The 19,201-nt window shown below is 41.1% G+C and overlaps 2 protein-coding genes across 5 annotated transcripts in view; one reads left to right on the top strand and one right to left on the bottom strand.

Moving 5' to 3' along the window:
• dennd1a (DENN/MADD domain containing 1A) overlaps positions 1-4,259 on the top strand; it is an 89,812-nt gene extending 85,553 nt beyond the window's left edge. For all 4 annotated transcript variants that reach the window (XM_062554962.1, XM_062554960.1, XM_062554961.1 and 1 more), the window contains one exon: positions 93-4,259. In XM_062554962.1, the coding sequence (XP_062410946.1) occupies positions 93-1,217 (1,125 nt within the window). In that variant the 3' untranslated portion in view covers positions 1,218-4,259. The remainder of the gene's footprint in view (positions 1-92) is intronic.
• Positions 4,260-6,776: 2,517 nt separating this feature from the next.
• On the bottom strand, positions 6,777-17,768 carry LOC134100387 (arrestin domain-containing protein 3-like). Its single transcript, XM_062553563.1, has 6 exons — positions 17,367-17,768; positions 13,719-13,763; positions 13,563-13,623; positions 13,244-13,452; positions 10,307-10,566; positions 6,777-8,333 (listed from the first exon to the last, which is right to left on the bottom strand). Exons 1-6 carry the CDS (start codon positions 17,620-17,622, stop codon positions 8,139-8,141), a joined length of 1,026 nt encoding a protein of 341 aa, XP_062409547.1. The 5' UTR covers positions 17,623-17,768; the 3' UTR covers positions 6,777-8,138.
• Positions 17,769-19,201: the final 1,433 nt, after the last annotated feature.

The raw sequence follows: 19,201 nt of genomic DNA, 5'->3' as shown, positions 1-19,201 counted from the left end.
TTTAGTGTTTCTATCTTATTTTTAGACACTTTTTTTTTCAGTGTAGACTTAACATGAGGTGACTTCTCCATGTGTTTTTTTTTCCATTTTAGCGGATGGACCTGAGTGGCGGTGAGCGGACACGAACACTACCAGGACTCAAGCACTCCAACCCCTACAACAAGCTGTGGAGCCAGGGGCTGGACGACATGGCCGTGCCCGGCCGCACCTCCCCCACCTGGGAGAGGCCTCTGTCTGTGCCCCCCCTGGAGCCCCCGGATCCCCGGCCCCCGAGCGCGGACAGCTGCGGCCCCGGCCAGGAGAGGCCCCTCGACGGAGGCTGCATCCCCATCCCGCGGCCGCAGGGCCGGAAGACCCCCGAGCCGGGCAAAGTGCTGGCGCCTCCCGTGCCCATGCCGCGGGCGTCCAAGCAGGCGGGCGGCGGTGGCGAGCCGAGGGAGGGGGCGCGGAGCGCGGGCGGTCACGAGTTCCGGCAGGCCCTCAACATGTCGCCGCTGTCGTCCTCCTCTGCGGCCCAGGACACCGACCTGATGAAGCAGGAGGTGGACCTGCTCAGCCTGCTGGACCCTCTGAGCACCAGCTCCGCGTCCGCCTCCTCGTCCACCTCCGCCGCCACCGGGGAGTCAGGGGAGCACGTGGGCACGAGCGCGCCCAGTCAGCCCCCTCCCCCTCCCCCGCCGCGGCCGTACCCCCAGAGCCTGCCCCCGTTCCCCCACGTGTCCCTGAACCCCTTCGCCCAGGCGGGCATGCCCTACGCCCCCCACAGACCCTACTCGCCCGTGGTGGGCAGCAACCCCTTCGGCGCGGCCTACATGTCCCCCGCCACGGGCGGCTACTTCCACGCCGCACGCACCCCGCCGCACCCGCTCTCCGTGCCGCCCGGCATGTTCCGCCAGCCCTCCCCGGCGGGGCCCGGTCTGCCCCCCCACGCGCTCGGGCCCCTGCGGCCGGCCGCCTTCACCCGCACGGGCCCCCCTCCGTCCTCCTGCAGCAGCGGCGCCCTGTCCAGCCTGCTGTACTCCCCCGCCGGGCCCACGTCGCGCCCGCTGCCCAAGCCCTTAGCCGGGGGGGACGACGCCGCCACTGCCGCTGACCAGCCCCCCCGGGACCCTTTCAGTGACCTGCTGGCCATGGCCAAACCGGCGCTCGCCCCGGCAGCTGCGCCCCCGAAGAAACGCCCAGAGAACCTGCGCCGGCACTGGGAGACGTTCGACTAGGCCGCGCCCCCCTCGTCATCCTCCCCCTCCGAAAAAGAAACAAAGAACACAACCAGCCTCCCTCTGCTGTCTGTCTGTCTGTCTGTCTATCAATCAATCTGCTGCTGACCAATGACAGACTGCGCTGGGTGTGTGTGTATGCGCGAGTCACATGACCAGAAGAGAGCTGAAGAGTGCTGAAGGGGTGGGTTTGTGCGTGTGTCTGTGTGTGTGTGTGTGTGTATGCTGAAATCTGGACACTCTCAAATCCTCAGCTGCCCGTTTGTGTGTGTGTGTGTGTGTGTGTGTGTGTGTGTGTGTGTGTGTACATGAGGCGTGCTCCACGTGGGTTTAGAATACTCCACCCTCTCTCTCTCCTCAGATCTCTCGTTGTCCCTCATGACTGCAGCAGAGCAGCCCCTTCCGCTTCGCAACAACTCCGCTTTTGTGCCGGTTGCCTTTCCGCCTCCGCCGAGACGTCCGTAGGGAAGGGAAGAAGCGCACCCCACCCCCCACCCCCCACCCCATCACTGGCGAGGGGCCGTGGTGCGTACGTGCGTGCGTTGCGTTGCTGTCAACCTGCCCTCCAAGGCCAGTCGCGTCTCCGTGCTTTTCTTTGGCTCGCCAACAGATGAGGCGTCGTTCGGATATTTACTAAAGCCGGAGGAGAAGTGTCTCGAGCAGACCGACGGCACAGTCGGCGCCGTGTCTATATAAGCTGTGCAGACTAGACGTGCAGACGGATCCCAAAATGGAGAACTGAAGTTGCCTTTTTTTCGAAGAGACATTCACTGGATTTAGGGAGGCAAACTCAAACATGTATAAGCTTTCTCTCGTAGTAGCGCTATGTCCAAATCACTGCAGTTATCCAGGGTCGGCCTCGTCAGCGGCGTGCCGTCGTTCGCTTGAGGTGGATAGAAGAGGAAAACAAAAAATGGATCAGCTGTGCACAGTTATTGTTTGCTTCCGTTTCTTTGCCAATAATCATTGTTTTCTTGTTTTTTTTTGTTTTGTTTTCGGTTGGCCTTCTGAGTCTTTGAGTAGACTGTGTTACTGTATCTGCTGCTTTTGAAGTGCAATGCCACTCCCAGCCTATGATGATTTGTCACAATCCAAAGGGTCTGGTCACCCTTATGAAAAAAAGAGAGAATTAATCAGCATAGTAACGTTAATCAGGTAAGGCATTTTGTTTTGACTTTGTTGAGGGCCTGCATCCTTACTGGCTTGAGTCTGGTAGTCCACCTGAAGTGTGTCTCATAGTCTGGCAATTACTGCTCTTGCTTAGTGTGCCTCTAGGTTGGTAGGCCCAAACTACTATTGTACTAACAGCCCTTCACTACATTTTGCAATCGTGAGAAGACCAAAATATTGTATTGTTGTTGTTATTATCATGGCCAGGATTCCCAGTGAAATAACGAACAGCCTTTTGATTGTGCATTCAGACTGCTGCTAGCCCTACCGCTACAGTTACTACAACTACACTTTAGACAAACAACTGTGTTCTTGTTTGTTTAGATACATTAAGCGTATTGCTTTCTGCTCAACACCAACAGAGTTTTGCCGAACAGTAAGAGTTGACATTTTCTACCAGTTAGAATTAGGCCAGTTTTAAGTTGAAGAACAACAACATACCTTTCTGAGTGTTCCATCACATGTACTGTAGTAGTTGAAAAGGAAAGGATGTGAGTTGCAGAGCTGTTACTGAAACACCATCATGGTTTGGAAGAACAAGGACACTAATGGAAAAATGGTCTCTGGAGACATTAAATTGAATCGGCAGGTGGAAAATGAACTTGCTCTCTCTGCACATACTATACAGTATAGAGATTCCATGGGACAATACAGATTACTGATTTTACAGGTTACTGAAAGGGAATTGCTGTTTTGTAGAGGCGCTTCTTCCTGTGCGCATTACAGGAAGACTGCACTCCGGTCATAACTCTGGACAGCGCTGTTTTGCTGACCACACTACACTTCAGAGCGGTACCGTTTTCTTGGGTGTGACGTACCTTGGCAAACATAATGAATACTAAAAGACTGTACTCTGTGTGATATATCAATTGATGTACAGTACATCATGTACAGTACATAAATATTTATTAAGAATCAAATTAGAAAATCACTCACATTTTAAAAATCAAACCATGTTTAAGTGGTCAACATCCCAGAACAAAATGTTGTTAGTTAGTACAGTGTTTGCCTTGAAACCCAGAAGAACCTAATAGTTCACATGAGGTCATCATATATTTTCATGGACCTTAACCATTACTTTGTTACATTTCAAAACTCACGGAAGTGAATGAGACTGTAATAAGCCACAGTGGTCATTGGTCATTTCTGTCATAAGAACTTCGTAACTACAGTAGGTAGCTCTCATACTAACAAAGAAATGCTTCTAGGGACAGTCCATCTAGACTTTTAGCTGGGTGTCAGTTCTGTTTGATGCACATCATCTGGGTAAGGCACACTCTCTCTCTCTCTCTCTCTCTCTCTCGCTCTCTTTCTTTCTCTCTTTCTCTCTTTCTCTCTATCTCTCAGACTAAGCACTTGGGGACGTTAGCATAGCAGTCACAGAATTGATGAATCCTTGTCTACAAAATGTTGCCTTACAGCAAAAAGGAAACTCTGTATGTGTAGCTTTGTTTAAAAAAACAATGTATGTCCAATAAAGGTGTGTCTACATGACTTTGCTTTTAAGAAAAAGAAAAATGACTGAGGCTATTAACGTCTATCCTCAAGGGTCGCTGTTTTAGCAGTTCTGTTCGTTTTAAGTCAATATTTTGTCAGTGTTGCCAATCCTCAGCTTTAGTCTCCCACGATTAAAGTGGGTATTAAATTGAAAACCTCCACAAGGGGGGTGATACTTGAGTGATCAGCTTTAATAACCTCAGGATTTTAGGATTTTTTTTGTCCAATATCCCCTATTCTCCTTAAAGAATGTTTCCTATAGAAATGTGAACTTATGTCTTTTATACATACATGGAGCACTTTGTTTGCGTTTGTTTTATTTTAATGATGTTTTTGTTGAACTATCACACTATTAAAAGTGCACATATCCTCACAGCCTCAGGTCGTCTCCAGTCCTTTACCATTCGAGAATGTTTGGATTTCGTTACATGTTCATCCATCATTGTTAACCAGCATTCAATGAAACACTGTTTTCCTGTTCATCAGATTACGTTTGGATCTTTTATCTAGCATTTCTACATACAAGTACCACTTGTCTATGTATATTTTTCCTCACGTATCTCTACTAACAGCTTACCAGGCTGGTGGGGCTGCAGACTAGAGCAAATCTGTGTGGACTGTATCTCAGCAAAAACCTCCAGGTAACACAATTAGTGGCCATTGCTTTTACTTGCCTGTGTCTTTCACAAACTTGTGGAGTAGCGACACTTCTCTTGTCTCACAGCCACTGCAGCTGCCTCCAGTCTTTGTGTTGTTGCCTCTCCTCTTTCTCAGATTGTCTGGAGTCCTGTAGCTGATGTCCTGCAGCAGCCTCCCCCACAGTCCCCCACGGTCCCCCTCGGTCCCCCTCGTGGCCTGCTCGCTCTGCTGGGCCTCTTCAGCCAGGTCAGTGAGCACCAGCTCCAGGGCTGCCGTCACGGTCTCATTCCTGACTGACCTCAAAGCCTCACTTAGCCATTTCATTGAGGAAATCTTGAGAAAATGTCAAAGCAAAACATAACTATCTGAATTGGTAAAAATATTATTTATGAAGACATTTTGCGACCATCTCAAAGAGTGTCTGGTGATTATTATAATTTTTAACGTCATTAGCATATCTGTATATTCACTGTATATTGTAAGAGTGAAGCTGATATAGCATGGAGGTATTCTAAATTATAAAACAACATAAGAATAATGTTAGTTATCAGGGAATTTGAAGGCTTTGTGGATTTCATAAGCTACAAACTCATCACTAAAATATTCAGAGAATCCAGAGAAATCTTTAAAACAAGGGACAGAGCTTTAAAAAAAAAAATTGGATGGCTGTGGTCTTTTGGACCTCAGATGGCACTGCATTAAAACCAGACCTTTTTCTGAAGGCTAAAGAAAATCGTTGCATAGGCTCAGGAAAACTTCTGATAACCATTATATACAGTGGGTATAGTAAGTATTCACACCCATGCTAAAGTTGACTAAAAAGAGGAATATAAAATCATCTTTTGAGAATTGATTGTAATGCCTTAATTAAAAAAATGAGTAAAAATCAAACCGCTAAGGACACTAATTTTCTTTGTGATTGAAGAATGTATCGTAAATAGATAAATGTTCTTCCTTAAATACAGGTTGCGTAAGTATTCAACCCCTATGTTAAATTCCCATAGGAGCAGGAGGATTTTTTATATGTTTTTATTTTTTAAAGGCCAGCTATTTCATGGATCCAGGATATTATGCATCCTGATAAAGTTCCCTTGGCCTTTGGAATTAAAATAGCCCCACATCATCACATACCCTTCACCATAGCTAGAGATTGGCATGGTGCTTTTTACAGTTAGCCAATTAGCCTGTTTGATGCTCATTGAGCTCAATGCAAATCAAACAGGCTAATAGGGCAAATTAAGGCATTACAATCAATTCTCAAAAGATGATTTTATATTCCTCTTTTTAGTCAACTTTAGCATGGGTGTGAATACTTACTATACCCACTGTATGTCCACAGTTTAAAGTGCTAGTGTAAATTTTTACCCTGGAAAAATCCAAACTCATTCAGAAAGTCAATAGCGTCTGCCAACTAGTGATTGGGATTCCTTTCCAACACTTCCATCGCAATGGCAACTAACTTTGAAATCATTGGTCCAGCCTTACCAATCACATTGATCAGAAATTCCTAAAGTCACTTCCAACTTCAGCTAAACTTTACAAACTGACAAGAAACAGCATGAACAGTCAGGAAACAATGTATGTGGTGACGACGTAGAGGTGCAGTAGTGCCTGTGGCACGGCCATTTTGCATATCTGGCAAAGCAGACATCACTTCTGAATGATGTACTCAGGGTTTGAGCATTTAGAGCCCAGGAGCTAAAATAAAATGGCCTGTCTGCAATCCAGACTTGTCTAATTGGGTGCATCATAGAATGAAATGGAATGACTGCTGAGCAGCTGAAATCCTATTCCGGGCAGGAATGAGACCACATATCATTCTCAAAACTCTAGCAACTGATCTCCTCAGTTCCTAAACATTTACAGAATGTTGTTGCAACACAGTGGTCAAAAGAATTATGAGCTTGAGATGTGTATTGCTGGCATTAAATTCAAAATTAACATATAAAAAAAACAAAATCATGAAAAATGTCCTTAATCAGTTGATATATGTTGTAATATGAATTCCAACAAAAATAGTTGCACAGCAACAACCTACAATAAAGTTAGTGCAAAAGGAAGACACGGTAGCTGCTAAATAAGTAAAATAACAAGCTTAAAGTATTCTACCCAAACTTTGAGTTGAATCAGGCCTTCTGTCTATATCCATGGAAATGGGAGACATCCTATAACACTGGCTACTGGTGTTAAAATTTGTTAAAATACAGATTGTTCTCTGAAAACAAGCCTTTTATGCTATATTTTGCAGTTTATTTTGTAGTTCCCATAACATGAATCAATAGTTTACACAATCCCCCTGGCAAAACAATCATCAACTTTCCTTTAAAATGACCATTTGATAAATAAATCAAGTATATGATAGATGAAGATATTTTCTTGAATTCTATACAAGCATCCAAAGCACCACATTTTACACATGTAAAATAAACTAACATATAAATACATAGATAGATACATCCCCAAATGAAATTATATGAATGAGAAAAATAAGATAAGACAATGAGTGAGGGACTGGGCAGTGAGAACATCAACTAGAGTTCAGAGAGACGAGACAAAAGATGTGCTTGAACTCATTTCAGTGGGGTTTAACATCCTATATGCCATCTTAAAATCATCTCATGGTCTGGATTCTAAGATAAAGTGATTACTTCCCAAGTTTGGTTCAATTGGTTTACTTCACTTTGTTCACTTAGTGGCAGCATCATACCACAGTCTAGGTCTACAGTAAGCGCTTATGGGGACCCAGGTTTCATTCAAACCCAAGGCCATTTCCAGATCCAACTTTCACAACTCACCCACTCACTTTCTGACTATTTCTGCTGTCCAATTGCAATCCAAGGCAAATCGCAGAAAAATAATAACCCAGCAACCCAGCTATCTTGTTACGCCATGAACTGTGTTGTTGTACATGGCCAACTAACTGAGAGTATAGCAGTTAAGCAATACCAGCTAAGACTTATAATTATTAAAAAGTAGGAAGGGATTGTGCTATTTCAGCAAGGATCTCATCGATCTTGTCAGTGTGCTCCAACTGGATATTTAATAGACTATCATTGACAAAAAACAGACTGCATTGCCCACCTAATAGGAATGAATACTGCTAAAACTTTCATTATGCACATTTCCAAAAAATGTCATATGGAACCATGATGGACTCTTCAGTGGCTCTCTATGACACTGTGGTAGCTTAACCTGACTGATACAGAACCCCAAATGAACTTTAGAGGCAGTATGGGAGAAGTGGGAGAAGTGGAGGAGCTGTGGGCCAAGTGGCACCAGCACTTTTACCAGAGCGTCCATAAGCACTTGGGTTGTGAGTATGGCCCACAGTCATTCCCCCATCATAATCCATCTCTCTCTCACCCAGGCACACTGCTCAAAAATAAACTTTAAAACATGGTAAAAATAAAGATATCTACTGTGAGTGGAAAATTTGATGACAACAAATGTCAAATGTAAAAACATTTTACTGTTCAAATACTGTTAAGCTGCCAACTCTTCTTTTGAACTGAGCCTTGTTTCTGTGCATATTCGGGCACAGACCTTATTGCAACCTCAGTGAAGATGCATTTAAAGTGCCATTGGCAATATGAGTCATGAAACGAACACATTATTTTACTTTGAGAAGAGATAGTGTATGTCAGCAGGAAGGGGGCTGCCACAGAGTAAGGGAGATCGGAGGACCTGGGACGCTCGGCTGGTGCTCCTTGAATGCTCCGAGAAACTGCTTTGACCGCCATCTTGTCGCGGAGGAAGGAGTTCCACGGTAAATACAATCGAGTCGAACGAATGTTTTCCCTCAAGATAGATCTGAAAAACAAATAAAAGTACCATCCACTTAATCCCTTTAAGGAAACCGTATGAGGAACACTTTGTGGACGTGATGTGCACACTAATGTAAGCTTCACAGACGGCACCAAAAGGGCTCATTAAAGCTGAGCAGCAGCATGCATTTGGGCTTAACACTTACTTTCTAACTTAAGTTTTTTCTTTTGTAACTACCTAGACTGGTTTTCTGAAAGTTCAGTCTCCTTTTTTTCAAAACTTTACACACAATTAACAAAACTGTGAGAACAAAAATGCAGAACACCTACATTAATAGCTAATCATTATTCAGCTTTTAGTGAACCAAACTGTTTTTTTATTGAATTTATATATTCATATTTTTTTCTGTAAGCTTAAACACAAATGACACTGAAACCAATGACATTTGCCATTCAGATGAAACACATAACTGTGTGGTCCTGACTCACAAAAGATTTCATGGCTCTTGTCGCTCTTCTCGAGAGGGCTCGCTAATTCCCCAACCTGGCTCAGTCTATCAGGTGCCTAATCATCCTCTAGTGTAATTGGCTTATTCATTTATTCCCTCACTCTCCACCTCCAGCTGGCGTGTGGTGAGAGTTCTGGTGCATAATCGCGGTCATGCATCACCCAGGTGGGTCAGACTTGGGTCAGAGGTTCACCCTCACAATAAAGCAAGTGCTATATAAACTGTACTGCATGTACAGTGCCCTCCAAATGAGCTAATTAACTGGTTTGAATTGCATTAAGCTCAATGAGAACGATAAGCTAACAGCTAATAACTGAAATAAAACCATGCCAATCTCTTGGTATGATGAAGGTTTGTGATAATGTGGGGTTATTTTAATTCCAAAGGCCAAGGGAACTTTATCAGGGTGCATAGTGTCCTGGATCCATGAAATACCTGGCCTTTAAAAATAAATATCTGCCTTAACATAGGCGTTCCTATACTTATGACCCCTGTATTTTAAGGAAAACATTTATTTATTTACAATACATTATTCATTCACAAAGAAAATTGATGTCCTTAAAGGTTGAATATTTTATATTGTCAACTTTAGCATGTGTTCCAATACTTTTGGAGGGCACTGTATATGCAGTGTGTAATTTGTACCCACTGCACTTACCAAGTGTTCCACACTGAATGCACATTCATGCTTTACACTCTATTACTAATGTAATGTAGCCTGGCTAGCGCCTACCACTTCTCAAATGAGATGTGGTCTGGCAACCAAACGTTCATTCTCTTGAATTTGAAAAAATGCCCAGATCCATTCATTGGGCGCCACGGATGTCTATCAAATGCGTCTGTGCATAGCTCACCATCGTCTTGCTTTCCCCCCTGTTCTGTGATTGGTCCCCTATCTCAGGCAAAAATTAGAGCAGTAGTTTCCAGACTGCCTTAGCAGTGTGAATTCAATTGTGTGCAAGGCAGCATAGGAACACCCAGGCTAAATGTTATGACAAACTTTTGGTATAATTGTAAACACTAAATAGTCTCCATACTATTTTGCCAATTGCCTTTCTACATACACACATGTTAAAGCCATTACCTTGGCAGAGGAAATGCACACCACAGCAACACCCAATTTAGATGAGTGAATGAACAACAAAACATAAAAACGCTGGGTAATAAACACGAAGCACAATCTTTCCTAGGGATTCACTATACCGGGCATATCAGATGCCTGCTCATAATGCATGAAATCAGATGTCTGCTCAAAATGCATAAAATATTGCATAGAATGACCACTGTATCAGTTTGAAGCTAGCAAAGACGCGTGTGTTGTGTGCTAGTGCTGGTGGTAAGACAGGGCCCATAGTGTCCCCTGCATGACAAATGCAGTAAATAGCATGCATTTCAGATGGCCCCAATTAATCATACCGTCTATACACTCTGATTATGCCAGCATTAAAATAAAGCAAAAATCAAACTGTATTAGCAAATAGTAAGTCATTATTCCCTTATGGATGCCTACCCAAAGCTTGTACTCTACTTTCATGAGCCTGCAGTTGAGAAGAGAAGCGGGGATGTTACGTGGGATGCTCAGCACTTGTGTCACATTTGCAGTCCTAAAGGGACGAATAATGTCACTTCTTTCCATCAGGATATCTTGGGAGTCATGGCTCCAGTGCTTGTTTTGTGCACAACATTCCTGGACCTGGCTCAGGCGAAAGTTCAGCCTGACTGGACTGCTTGAGGTGTTCTGAGTTGTTCCCGTGACTGTTAGCCCTTCTCCTAAGGAGGAAAAGAGAATGAAAAGTTGGAGCAGATTACTGAAGTAACAATATTCCTCATGTTCTTGTCCATAGGCTGTTGCACATCACATACATAAGTTCCCAAAACTTAATTATATTAATGCAGGAAATATGTTTGTATAATATACAGGAATCATATTTGTGTGTTTGTCAGCTGAACACAAACATCAGCAGAGAAAAATATATGTGCATGCATAGCAAAATGTATTGTTAAATGAAACGGAATTCAAATCATTTTAGGCCTACTAAATGTTTATATAAATACAATTTTGCTACTCCTAATCCTTCTAAGGGAGTTGCTAGGCCACTAACTAACTGATTTGGTGTGTCAGTGTCTACTACTCAAAACTTATTACCGCCCAAGCTCCACCTGCATGCCCCCTGCACAGACACCATTACAGTACGGTACGCCTAAATCAAGCAGACAAGAATACATGGGCTTCTGAAATAAGGGATATTTTCAGGGGTAATGGGCTTAGGTAGCATACGAAACAGGTCATTCTGAGAGCTTGAGGAATTTGCTCTGGTGGATCTGTGTGGACACTTCCATTATATATTATATATTATAATACATGTTCATAAATGTATATCTCTATGGACTATGGTGTGTTGTATGGTTACAGCTGACATCCTAGAAGGAAAATGTCCTTTAAAAACCTGCTTCATACAGCTCCTAAAAGCTTTACAGAAGACCTTGACAAATGGTGCCTACCTAAATGACACTTTCTGCCTGCTTTTATATTAGACACAATCCCATCCGTGAAGGTCCAGCTCTTGTCTGTGAAATCATCCTGATGGAAAATGATAACCAGCTTATTTCTAAATAGTTAATTTTTTGGATGAATAATGAACGCCAATTTTATTTCTAAGTCAAATGTATCTCTGTGACAAAGATAGATACAGTGCCTATAGAAAGTTATCATACCCTTTTGAAATAGTTACCTTTTTTGTCTTACAGCCTGAAATCAAAACCCATTTTAAAAAAAATCTTTTCCAGTTTTATTTACAAATGTAGCTGTACAACATCAAAATAATGAAAAAAAACTCAACAATACTGAAAATTAATAAAAAATGAAAAACTAGAATAACAGGGTTGGAAAAGTCATCATACCCCTGACTTAATACTTTGTAAAGCTTCCTTTTGCTTTCATTACAGCCATCAATCTGTTTGGATATGTCTGTATTATAGCTTTGCACACCTAGATAGGGGAATATTTGCCCAATTTTCCGTACAGAAATGTTACAATTTAGTCAAATTCTGTAGGGAATGGCGATGGACTGCTCTCTTCAAGTCAATCCACATATTTTCTATAGGATTTAAGTCAGGGCTCTGACTTTGCCACTCAAGGATATTCACCATCCTATCCTTAAGCCACTGCTTTGTTCTTTTGGCAGTATGTTTAAGATTATTGTCGTGTTGGAAGGCGAATGACCTCCCCATCCTCAGCTGTTTAGGAGAGGGACGCAGGTTTTCCTCAAGAATTTTGGTGTACTTGGCAGCATCCATTTTCCCTTCTATCCTGACCAATTGCCCAGTCCCCGCTGAAGAGAAACATCCCCAAAACATAATGTTGCCCCCACCATGCCTCCAAGTAGGTATGGTGTGTTTTGGGTGTGTTTGGGTGTGTATACTGTGTTTGGTTAGCGCCTGGAGCTCAGTCCAAAAACTTCAATCTTAGTCTCCAAAAAGTTCGATCTTAGTCTCATCTGACCATATAAGCTTTTTCCACATGGTAGCAGAATATTCCAGATGTGTTTTTGCACTGAACTCCAAGCGCAATGTTTGGCGAAAACCAACACAGTACACCTCCCAAAACACACCATACCTAGTGTGAAGCATGGTGGGGGCAACATTATGTTGTGGGGATGTTTCTTTTCAGCAGGAACTGGGCAATTGGTCAGGATAGAAGGGAAAATGGATGCTGCCAAGTACACCCACATTCTTAAGGAAAACCTGCGTCCCTCTCCTAGACAGCTGAGGATGGGGAGGTCATTCGCCTTCCAACACGACAATAATCTTAAACATACTGCCAAAAGAACAAAGCAGTGGCTTAAGGATAGGATGGTGAATATCCTTGAGTGGCAAAGTCAGAGCCCTGACTTAAATCCTATAGAAAATCTGTGGATTGACTTGAAGAGAGCAGTCTATCGCCATTCCCTACAGAATTTGACTAAATTTTAACATTTCTGTACGGAAAATTGGGCAAATATTCCCCTAACTAGGTGTGCAAAGCTATAATACAGACATATCCAAACAGATTGATGGCTGTAATGAAAGCAAAAGGAAGCTTTACAAAGTATTAAGTCAGGGGTATGATGACTTTTCCAACCTTGTTATTCTAGTTTTTCATTTTTTATTAATTTTCAGAACTGTTTACTTTTTTTTCATTATTTTGATGTTGTACAGCTAAATTTGTTAATAAAACTGGAAAAGATTTTTTTTTAAATGGGTTTTGATTTCAGGCTGTAAGACAAAAAAAGTAACTATTTCAAAAGGGTACGATGACTTTCTATAGGCACTGTAGATAGATAGATAGATAGATACTTTATTCAACATGTACTTTGTAAGAAATGTAAGAAATGTCTGAATTAAGTTGCAAAATGGAGATGTTGCTAAGATAATGTGAATTGTTTAGCTACTCAAAAAATAATCTTACCTTCAAAATCATCAAAAAAGTTCAGCCATGTGATCGAGATTAATGTGCATATAAATTTTACCTGCACTACTCGGTTGTTAGGGTTGGGTTTTGGAACAAAGGTGAACTCTATTCTGTCTTTGCTTGGTATCCGCATCAATCTGGTCATCTTAGCCTCCAGGAAGTAAATAATCTTGCCATGCACTCCTTTGAAAGAAGGAAGCATTTTTCTGAAAGAGAAATTATATTTAAAAAAAAAAAAAAATGGTAGCCTGTAAATGAACATCCTGTGGATTTGATATGTGTGTATGTATTTATTTGAATGTAAGAATGTACACACTCTTGAGGTAGATCAAAGGTGAAGGGGAATAGGTGACGCCCTGGCGCAATTGTATTGGAATCTGAAATATACACATTTGAGTGTTTTTGAAAATGTAAACAAGCTTATTAGCTTATTATATAAACATAGTTTGATATGTTACTTCACCATACTTACAGGGTTGCCCATTGGGATCTGTCAATAGTAGAGTGCCAAGGTCACCTGCAAAGAGTTCTGTAGATTTTATTCCTACTACTACTATCTCTACAACAAGCACCAGCATAGAGGGGAAAAGTATGATTAGTCCTGCTAAGGTAGAGCAAGTTGTAAAACAGTTTCCATGTAGGCTTAAAGAACATCCGTAGCATCTACACAAATTATTTAAAAACATGATTTCATGGTTTAAAAAACATCAGCAATAAGTTCAGAGATTGTGGAGGTCCTGTATCATTAATTCTACCCTCTAGTCTAAACCTTCAGACTGCAGACAGGTGAGGGTCTTTTTATGGATGAAAAAAATGAATGGGGTCTCATTGAACTACAGTAGGCCTAATTTAAACACTTGCAACTTCTTTGCTGATTTGGTACAGTGTTAAGACAGGTTTCAGAAATCCAACAGATTTCTTTAAAGGCTTAGTTTAGTTTGGTTTAGCTTAGTTTTCCCTTCAACACCATCACTGGACACCGTAGGTTCAGTGGTCTATTCTAAACGCAAAAATGGTCATCATGTCAATCATTGAGGATCTGGGAGCTTTACTGAGCATTTGAGCTGGTACAGTGATGAAAAGGTAGGGCCTACAGATTAAAATATGAAATTCAATCAATTCTGATTCTGAGTCTTAAAATTAATTGTCAATTGTCATTGTCATCTCCATTTGTTACTGTGGACATCTAGTGGCCGAAAAAAATCACTACATGACAGTTTGAATTTCTCTGATCAGCAAGCGCATTCTCTCTCAGCTGCCAGGGTCCATTGAACTATTTATGTCGATTGGGTCCCGTTTTCTGGGGTCATTATCATCATTAAAAATGTTACACTTAATATCAACCCTGCCTGTTCTAGATATCAACTTAGTGTAGGCTAGATATTTCATATTAAAGGGATATTCCGCCATTTTTGGAAATACGCTCATTTTCCACCTCCCCTCTAGCAAAACAATCGATATTTACCTTGTTCCCGTTCATCCAGCCATTCTGTGAGTCTGGCGATACAACTTTTAGCTTCAGCCTAGCATAGATCATTGAATCGGATTAGACCATTAGCTTCTCGCCTGCTAGCTTCATGTTTAAAAGTGACTAAGATTTCTGGTAATCTTCCCATTTAAAACGTGTCTCCTCTCAAGTTAGAAAGTGCAATAAGACCAACTGAAAATGAAACCTGGCGTTTTTCTAGGCTGATTTGACATGGAACTACACTCTCATCTGGCGTAATAATCAAGGCAACTTGCAAACGTGCCATAGGCGCAGTGATATCGTACGCAGCATCTGAAAATAGTCCCCATAGACAACAAGCAGTAGTAGTGCCAGTAGTTTGCAAGTTGCCTTGATTATTACGCCAGATGAGAGTGTAGTTCCATGTCAAATCAGCCTAGAAAAACGCCAGGTTTCATTTTCAGTTGGTCTTATTGCACTTTCTAACTTGAGAGGAGACACGTTTTAAATGGGGAAAATTACCAGAAATCTTAGTCACTTTTAAACATGAAGCTAGCAGGCGAGAAGCTAATGGTCTAATCCGATTCAATGATCTATGCTAGGCTGAAGCTAAAAGTTGAATCGCCAGACTCACAGAATGGCTGGATGAACGGGAACAAGGTAAATATCGATTGTTTTGCTCGAGGGGAGGTGGAAAATGAGCGTATTTCCAAAAATGGCGGAATATCCCTTTAAGCTATACTATAGGCTTACTGTTTTCATCTTAAAGATTGTTCTTACTGTAGGCCAAATATTGGCAAAATAGTAGCCTAATCTAATCTCCCTTAATTGTGTGCTACAGTATGTCATGAGTCATGACAACTAGTCTGGTGTTTCAATTGAGTAGATCTCTCCTAAGCCTAATATGCCCATGAAAACATTCACTTCCTCAATAGTGTCACACTGAATGGATACAGTACCCTCCAGAATTATTGGCACCCTTGGTAAAAGTTGACTAAAATCTTTTACTGATTTATTGTACTCCCACAATGAAAACAATGAGGAAAAATATACCCTGCAACGGACGCATAAAGAAATAAATGTTTAACAAAAACACGTCACTCACAATGATTGGCACCCTTACTTGTAATACCTTCTTAAACCTCCCTTTGTCAATAAAACAGCTTGTAATATTCTTCTCTGACACCCCATAAAGATTGAGAATAAAAGTAAAGACCATTCATCTTTACAAAACCTCCCCAGATCATCCAGATTGCTAGGTCCACACCTGTGCATTCTCCTCTTTGACTCATCCCACTGGTTTTCTATGGAGTTTAGATCAGGGGACTGCAATGGCAATGTCTGGAGCTTGATTTTGTGTTCAGTAAACCATACATTTTTTATCTGGACTTTTGTTTTGGTTCATTGACCTGATGAATGATCCAATCATGACCAACTTTTAGGGCCTTGGCAGAGATTGTTTGATTTCCTTTGAAAATGTTCAGGTTTTTCTTGGTGTTCATGATACCATGCACCTTAATTAGGTTCCCAAGGCCTTTGGGAATTAAAACAGCCCCACAATAGCACAGCCCCTCCACCATAATTCTAATTAGGCATGGGATTCTTTTTAGTATAGTCATTCTTCTATGTACGCCAAAGACACCTTAAGTGTTTTTAGCGAAAGAGCACAATTTTCTTTTCATCTGACAATAGACCACACTCCCAGACATGTCATGGTACCATTCAGTAACTCCTGCCATTTACATTGTTCATTAAATGACTGGACTGGCTTTAACCTCACATGACGTCTAAATAATCTATTAGCAGTAAGGTCACTTTTGGAGATTTTTTGGGGGAACTTGGTGACCCCAAGATGATAGCTTTGTCTGTAACTCTCCAACAGCGGTTCTTATGGAATTTTTTGCCAATCATACCATCCTCCATACTGTACGTACGTGGGGGCAAAATAGCCATGGGTCTTTGTTCAAGCATGTTTGTCACATTTCCAGATGATTAGAACCTTTTTAATCATTTAACCATCATTTAAATATAGGCATTTTCAACAAAACATAAACATTCTCTTACTTACAAATGTCAACACACTTTCTTTTTAGTTCAATTTAGTGTATTCTCTTGTCTATCCATTGTTGAAAAATGACTAGAGGATTTAGCCTCTGAGTGACTTAATTTTCATACCATAGTGAAAAATAACTATTGTGAACTTTCAGAAGAACTACTTCTGAAAATTCACAGACACTCTGATTTAGGCTAGGCTACTTTAAAAAGTTGCATTTACATAAGAAAATGCTCCTGTTAAATTTTGTACATAATATGTTTTAGGGGTGCCAATAATTGTGAGCAATGTGTTTTTGTTAAAAATATTTATTTCTTTATGAGATTTTCCTTTTTCTCAGAAAAGATTTGCTTCCGTTGCAGGGTATAGTTTTCATCATTGTTTTCATTGTGGGAGTACAATAATTCACCAAAAGATTTTACTTGTAGCCTACCTATTTTTAGTCAACTTTTACCAAGGGTGCCAATAATTCTGGAGGGTACTGTATTTTAGGTAGGCTATAGCCTAATATGCCAAGCTATAGCCTAAACTTAATATTCTAGGCAGCAACACTTCCGCTAGATTGGTCGAAACTCCTGCGTTGTTTATTAAAGGGACGAAAACGTTATCGCGTCACTTACCTCCAACGAAGTATTGGACTGAATTGATAAGAATCTCTTCATCGCTGTAGCCCTTAGATGATGACCTTCCTGCAATACGGCATGGTACGCTCCAATGAACTTTTATTTTCCCTTTCAGTTTAATCCGTAAGGAGTTTATTTTTGTTTTCTTCGTAACATCTAAAGTAACGTGGCCAGAAATGCGATCCCCATTAGTGAACGTGTTACTCTCGTTGATCTCATCATAGGTTACTGAAAGGATTGCGTTGAAAGACATGTCTGCATTTCTTTGGAAAAATGTGCTCTGAAACAGTCCAGCCGGTGGAAATCCTCTCCCGTCCTCCGGATGTTGTTCAGCTGTAGCCTGACACCTGTTCATGTCAATCTTTCAACAGGAAAAGACTGTCCTACGGCAGCAGAGCAACTGACCAGGCTATGGTATGGCCGCACTGACTAAACCTAAGGAATAGACACTAGGCTACTTAACTGCATAAAATATAGACTGGCCTATTTGAAGGCTTTCGTGAAAATAGTCAGATGCTGTTGACTTTACTGTTGCTTTACCCCATTGTACACCACATGCTCATGAATGTAGGCCTAAACCTAAAGCCAACAAATGTAAACCTATAGTCCAGGTGTAAGAATTAAAATAAAATTTGACATTTCCATTCAAAGATAACTTCAGTTTCATAACAAATGGAGCAGGCCTATTTTGGACATTGGGAAATTCATTATTGCGGTTCTTTTTTTGAAAGGGACATTAACCTTTTTCACTTTTTTTTACACAAACCTAACATTAACTAATGACAACAACGGTTGAAATAAAATGGAAAAAAATATATATGATCAAAGAATGGAAGCAATGTGGATATAAAACAAACTCAAATGTCCTTATTAGAACACCTGCAGTTATGGGACAACGGTAGGCTACAATGCATATAGGCCTAGGCAATAATGCATGTCCAAAATACTGCATTTCTGCTGTAAAGTACAGTGCAAAAAAAGCTTGCCAAAAGGCCTAGCGGCAGTGCCGCAATGAGCCACACCGTCCATTCCAGACATACCAAAGTATTTCTCTTTATTAGGAGAATCTCTTGATTGGAATATTTCACACACACTTCACATTACAAAAATTCTATAACAGTCTAGCTGTACAACATTGCGGTGAAATATTTCAGTGCAGTGCAGAATGCCTGTGATGCCATTAAAACATTACAAGTGTGGTGGCAAAGACAATAAACAGTAGGCCAACATGACGTTTTTCTGAGGTTAGGTGAAAGACATGTATTAAACCAAGTAAAGCACTGAAGCAGTTTGAGACCAAAAGAACAATGCTTTGTAAAGAAAGAATTTCAGAAGCTAAGACTGACGTGCTGTTATAATATCCTTTTAACATTTGCTTTCTATTTTAAATACGTATCTGAAGTAGGCTAATCGGTGTAAAACCATTGTGTATCATTGCAGTTGGGCAAAACATATCAAACTGTATAATACACATTTTTTTCTATATCTTATGAAGGTGTGGTCTGTGTATGTATTCATCAGAAGTATAGGCTACATAAAACCTAGTGAATGGGTGAGATGAGTGATAGGAATATACTGTTATGTTATTTTTAAACCTTGTGTTTGCTGACATTTGAGTTGGGTTGGACATTTGAAGAGTTGGGATACAAAACACTATAACCTCCATTTCAATGAATGTTCATAAATATTTTTTTACATGTTGTTTTCCAAGTAATATCACTGTATTTCGGTTATTGTTATTTGATTTATCTTCACTTAACCAAAACCATGGAGATATAGCGTTTTGGAACCGAACTCTTTGTTTCTACTTTAGAACTAATTTATGCACAAAT

Source organism: Sardina pilchardus, chromosome 14 (genome assembly GCF_963854185.1).
Source record: "Sardina pilchardus chromosome 14, fSarPil1.1, whole genome shotgun sequence".
Taxonomy (NCBI): domain Eukaryota; kingdom Metazoa; phylum Chordata; class Actinopteri; order Clupeiformes; family Clupeidae; genus Sardina; species Sardina pilchardus.
This window is presented reverse-complemented; position numbering and strand designations above follow the sequence as displayed.

Excerpts from the sequence above, each read along its gene's own strand:
- LOC134100387 (XM_062553563.1), bottom strand. The coding sequence starts at position 17,622 with ATGTCTTTCAACGCAATCCTTTCAGTAACCTATGATGAGATCAACGAG. Across the intron at positions 13,764-17,366 it reads AGTCCAATACTTCGTTGGAG|GTGACCTTGGCACTCTACTA; the intron begins GTAAGTGACGCG and ends AACTCTTTGCAG. Across the intron at positions 13,453-13,562 it reads ACCTTTGATCTACCTCAAGA|AAAAATGCTTCCTTCTTTCA; the intron begins GTGTGTACATTC and ends TTTCTCTTTCAG.